Source organism: Camelina sativa, chromosome 15 (assembly GCF_000633955.1).
Source record: "Camelina sativa cultivar DH55 chromosome 15, Cs, whole genome shotgun sequence".
NCBI lineage: Eukaryota > Viridiplantae > Streptophyta > Magnoliopsida > Brassicales > Brassicaceae > Camelina > Camelina sativa.
Window position 1 is genome coordinate 27304598 of NC_025699.1, and position 5799 is coordinate 27310396.

Genomic DNA, 5799 nt, shown 5'->3' on the forward strand with positions numbered 1-5799 from the left:
ACAGTGCCGTGCCTAGGGATCTAGAGACCTAAGGCAAATATTGAAGATTGTGGACATTTTTTTTTCGTATAAGAAAAAAACAGAAAAAAATGCATCTAAGCTTAAAATTTGAAAAAACAAACTTTAAAAAGCATTGTAAATAGAAAAAACGTCTAATAAATGTATAAGTAATAGTATATTTGTAGAATGTAGCTTTGGAATATTGACCACTCACAAGGTAAAACAGTGTGAAATATTAAGATAGTTTCTATAAATTTGTTATATTTTAGTGTGGCCTGAGGCACTTGCCTTTTTTCTATAAGGGTAGGCACGGCCCTGTAGGTATATATGTACAAAGTGGTCATGAATTGTCTCTGTTCCTATTGTTCTTACAGTTTCAAACATATCATTTCATTTTGTTTTTTTGTCATATGTCACTTCATTGGTAATACTGTTACAAATTTCTCACGCTACAATAATAAACAAATTGCATTCTAAAATTCGGGGAATAATATGAAATATTTGTATTCACTGATTATCGGTATCATCCTTACAAAAACACATCTTATAATAGATATGCCAAATCACGTTGGACTATAAAAAAAAAAATGCCAAATTATTCTATAAAATAGCTATTAATCTATGATAAATCTAACCTAATTATTGACTCTCTTAGTTTGAATCTCTAGTCCGTCGCGATCACCACGAGGACCCCCACCACCAAAAAGCTTCTCCATCTCCTCCAATGGCACTCCTTTCGTCTCCGGCAACATAAAAAAGAAGAACCACCATGCCGCCACCGCTATTCCGGCAAACACGAAGAACACGCCACCTGTCGTGATCGCCTTCGTCATCGATAGAAAACTCATTGAGACCGTCGCATTCATGATCCTATTAACCGCAACGCCTATGCTCGCTCCCTGATCCCTAAGTCTCAACGGGAATATCTCGGAGCTGTACACCCATGTGATAGGCCCAACCCCGATGGAGAAAAACGCTACAAATGCATACGTAGACACGATGCTTAAACTCAATGCCCACGCTAACCGCCCAAACCGCTGAACCATCGTGAGACTAACCGCTAAACTGGTCAGTGCGAAGACCATCCCACCCGTGCTTGTCAACAGAAGCTTTCTCCGACCTACCTTGTCTAGCAAGAAAGTAGCTATTATTATGAAAATGGCCTTAGTTACACCTACACCGACCGTGGCTAGTAAGAGCTTGTCTTTGGAAACTACTCCGGCTTTCTTGAAAATCCTCGGACTGTACAACACGACGGCCTCGATCCCCGTGGCATGCTCGAAAAAGTGTATTCCCACGGCGGCGATCAATATCAAACGCACCGCAGGTCGCGGTTTTATTACCAACTCCCTCCACACACTTTTGCCGTGATTCTTCGTAACCCCGCCGCCAACTGCTTTCACCGCTGTCTCTTCCTCTATTTCCGCCGCGATTAGTATATCCCTGTACCGTTCTTCGGCTTCTTCTTGGGTGTTGGATACCAAAACCATTATTGTCTTTGCCTCTTCTAACCTACCTTGCATCACAAGCCACCTCGGAGACTCGGGCATTTTCATAATCCCAAAAGCCAGTATCAAAGAAGGGAAAGCTGCGATCCCAAGCATCAATCTCCATCCGAGCTTCAAAGTCAGTTTCCCAAAACAGTAGTTCGAGACATAGCCAAGTAAAATCCCGAGACTAATACAAAGCTCGGGTAAAGAAGTGAGAAAGCCTCGGTGTGAAGCAGAGGATATCTCGGCAGAGTAAACCGGAGCTATCATGAGAGCAAACCCTACACCAACTCCGGCTATACATCTTCCGACCATCAAAACAGCGTAGTTTGGGCTGTAACCCATAAGAACCGAGCCCACTAAGAATATCACGGCGGAGAGAGCAATCGTGTAACGTCGACCGATGAAGTCAGAAGTTTTTCCCGCCGTTAGTGATCCGACGAGAGCACAAAGATTCAAGATTCCGGCCAAAACTTCGATCTGAGTATCGTTTATTTTTAGATCCTCTCTTATAAATATCTGAGCTCCGCTCATAACTCCCGTATCTAAGGACAAAACACAAGAAAGTAATTAGTGAAAAAGATTCATTAATTGAAATAATAAAATCAGGAATTTTATTCCATTAAATAATTATATTATATGATATGTAAAAAATGTTTATACCATATCCAAAGATGATGGAAATGATGGAAGCAACAATGGCACAGCCGCAAGCAAATTTGTTCATATGATTTGGGTTTGGATCCAACCCGGGAGAAGTATGACCATCAGCATGAACCATGATGAATCTTTTTTTGTTTGGTTAGATATTAAGAATAGCTTATTATTATATCGATTACATGTTTTTCATAGTATATATACACATAAATAAATATGTCCACGGTCCACCACTTGGATCTCTATAGTGGGAAATGACGATCAGAAACTTCACTGTTCCACAATCCACAGTGTTCGTGGGTGCCCACGCATTCTGGTACGAGAATTAGATTTCTGAAAAATATATAACATGTTATTTATGCGTTTTCCTTAAGATTTTGGTGTATGATACCTGAGAAGTATGTCCAACAAAAAAATTTGAAAAGAATTCAAATCATTCACAACAAGTTAAAATGAAGTGGAAACATAGGTTAAGGATTTAACAATAGCGTATGTGCTTCGAATATTCGATGATTAGAGAATAATATATCTTACCGATTAAATGCAGATATTTTGGAGATGCTAATATGCTACTTGTAAAACAGGTTATTATAGTTTTGCAAGTTAATTAGGTATAAAGTTGTTCTCCACCAGTGAGTGCATGTAAAAATAAAATTGTAGGTCGTATATGTGAATTCATTCATTATTGTTACATATGCTAGGATAAGATTATATCCACCATTTCTAAATTGTAGGTCATCAAATTTAATACGATAAGATAAAAAAATATTTCTAATACGATATAAAAGTCTCTATCTTATTCACTTTCGGCATTTTCCTGATCTATGTTCAATAGTGGCGTAAGCTTTAAAGATTCTTCTCCACATTTATATATATAATTTGGTGAACTAAATGTATACGGTGCAGTTTTTTTTGTTATTCATTTGGTTTTTTTCTTTTCTTATCGAGGTCTAAGATTAAACTTGTTTGGTGAAATATTCCTAGAGCACGTCATGGAAAATCGTTACCATGAAATCTCATGTACTCTAGAAAGACAATAACTTATTTCATAATTCTATTTTTTATATTTTAGACAAGTCTACAAATCAAGTGATATAGTATAAAAATTAAATATACAAAATAAGATGAAAATAAAAGAGGCCTAAAGTAATTAGTGTATTTTTTAGATGTCTAAATCTGCTGAAAGTTTTAAGAGAATTCATCTCAAGTAAAAATTTACACAATTAATATGATCATTAAAAAATATAAACAGAATGTAAATATGGATAATCATATATAATTGGCAAAAACCTAATATTGGGGATTTTTATACAACTATACATCAATTCTATAAATGCTCAAATGTGACAAACCCCATGTAAAAAGTAAACTTTTGATTTGATTCCTTGCAAGTTATATCTGTTGAGCTGAAAAAAAAAAGAAAAAAAGATGCGTACGTGCGTGGCAAAAACATACTTTAATTTGATCTGATTTCTAAAAGATCATACTATAATGTGAAAAACTTAACTTAAACAAGTAGGCAAATTGTATACCTTGTTCACTGTTTAATGGAAAGGCATATATAGTCGCTATCAAAAATCAAAAACAAGAGATTAAATGAATTTGTTGGGTAAGAAATGATATACGTTCAACGCACAGATCTTTGGTTTAAAAGGTAGAAGCGATCAGTAATCAGATTAATCCGAACCTTGACATACATTTTCGTCCGATGCTGATTGATCGTGTGACAAATTAACAAGACAGATCAATCATTTAGGTCAATGATTAAAGTAAAATCTTCTGGAAGAAGAGGAAGAGAAATTGAAAGTGATATTGTGTGTATTAGTTAGTTAGGATACATTTGGCCGACACAGCCAGAAAGATAAGTTTGGGAACTTTCCGATACAATTGATAACTTGGGTAGGTTAGATCATCATCATATGGGCAGGTCTTATTTATCTTTACTTTATTCAAAAGTTTCACCAAAAATAAAAACACATTATTCTTTATTTGAACCATGTGAACACATTACCATTTTGAAAAATTATAAATTATAATTAATTAAAGTATATCTTTTTATCTAGCTCCAAAACTATACTCTTTCTGTTTTTTACTACTTGCTATTCTAGAGTTTTTCACACAAATTAAGAAAATTGATAAATATTCTATTATACCTTGTTTGACTATTAGAATTCTAAACGATTTATTTTTTTATTTATTTAATAAAAAGTAAATAAAATATTTTTTTCACTGAAAATGATATTGAAAAGCGAGAACGACAACTAAACTTTTTTTTTTGAACAACCAAATGATTCCATTCAACCAAATAGAGTCATTACAAGGAGAGGGATAAAGTATCCCTAAAATTAAAACATTACAAGCATAGACTTTCCCCAAAGTCATAAACATAACTAAAGAAAAATAGAACATCAAGCAAGGGTCCATGAGAACTATGAAACAAATGCAATTAAGCAGTTGAAGACATGTGGGATCATGGGTGCAAGATTGGACATCATCGATGAGATCGAGAGATGACAGGTAGGTCACGGTCAAAAGACACTGTGCCGTTGGAAGGAGAAACAGAGCCAGAGAACTCACCGGGGTGAGGATCAGTATCAGGGTCGAAGTAGTGGCAATGATTCGGGGGCTAAGGGCCTGGGTGATGGTTGATAAGCTGATGGTGGTTTGAACTGCAGCTAGCATCAGGATTCGACAAGAATAAGTGCAACGCCATACCATACCAGGTGGTCCCTCTCTGCCATGGAAATGGTGATCAAGAGTACCACACAAGGTTAGTAAAAGGTGAGACACTGACGAGTAAAACAAAGACCTGGGCTTCGGACAGGAGGATGATCGCAGGGTATTGGGTTTAGAGACATTCGCTAAGGAAGTTACAAACCGGTGCAAAGGATAAGTGGGAAGCCAAGACAAAACAGGTGGATTCTCTCTGCCATGATAATGGTGATCAAGAATTCCATACAGGTTTTGCAGGTGGCAAAACACGGACAAGAGAATAACAGACTGGAGCTTCAAAAACGGGAGAGGTTTTTGGGATTGAAGGACACCTTGGTAAGTCTGGGATCCAGTCAATAATAACACAAGTAGAGCAATAACCATTGTTCCAACATAACCTTTGCACAACCAAGACAACCTAGCTAAATGGGTTCTCTGATGCAGTCTTCGGACACTGAGAATAGCCAAGTAAACTAGGGACAGTCTAAAGTATAACAGGGGGTTAGACAGAGGGAACCTTGGCTTTTGGCGGTTGGGCAAGATCGTTTGTAAGGCTGATAGGTCGACATGGTTCATCCGCCAAAGAGAAGATGTGGATGAGTGAGTACAATGATGTGCACAGCGACTGACCAAGGAGAGTGAAAGCTTCATCGTCTCCGGTAAAAGCCGATACAGATCTACCAAGCTCATGGGTTGACTTGTGATTAAGGCGGTGGTCCTGCAATGGAGAAAAATCAAGTCTCTGGAGATTTCCTCGCAATATGTCGTCTCCGTCTCTGCCTGCCAAGGCTCGGGTGACATTGGGATAGATAGTGCTAAAGAGATGTTTGTCAATCCGGATCTTGAAATAAGAGGATAAAGCATCTTAGTTACTGCTGGCAGTGAGGCTGAGTTGTGGTTGCAGAAAGGAGAGTTTAACAGTCTCCTCTACCCTCTGAAG

At 37.4% G+C, this 5799-nt stretch overlaps 1 protein-coding gene across 1 annotated transcript; it reads right to left on the minus strand.

The window, feature by feature from the left end:
* LOC104747687 (probable polyol transporter 3) lies at positions 480–2488 on the minus strand. The gene is made up of 2 exons (XM_010469364.2): positions 2154–2488; positions 480–2035 (listed from the first exon to the last, which is right to left on the minus strand). The coding sequence occupies exons 1-2, from the start codon at positions 2269–2271 to the stop codon at positions 636–638; spliced, it is 1518 nt and encodes a 505-aa protein (XP_010467666.1). The 5' UTR covers positions 2272–2488; the 3' UTR covers positions 480–635.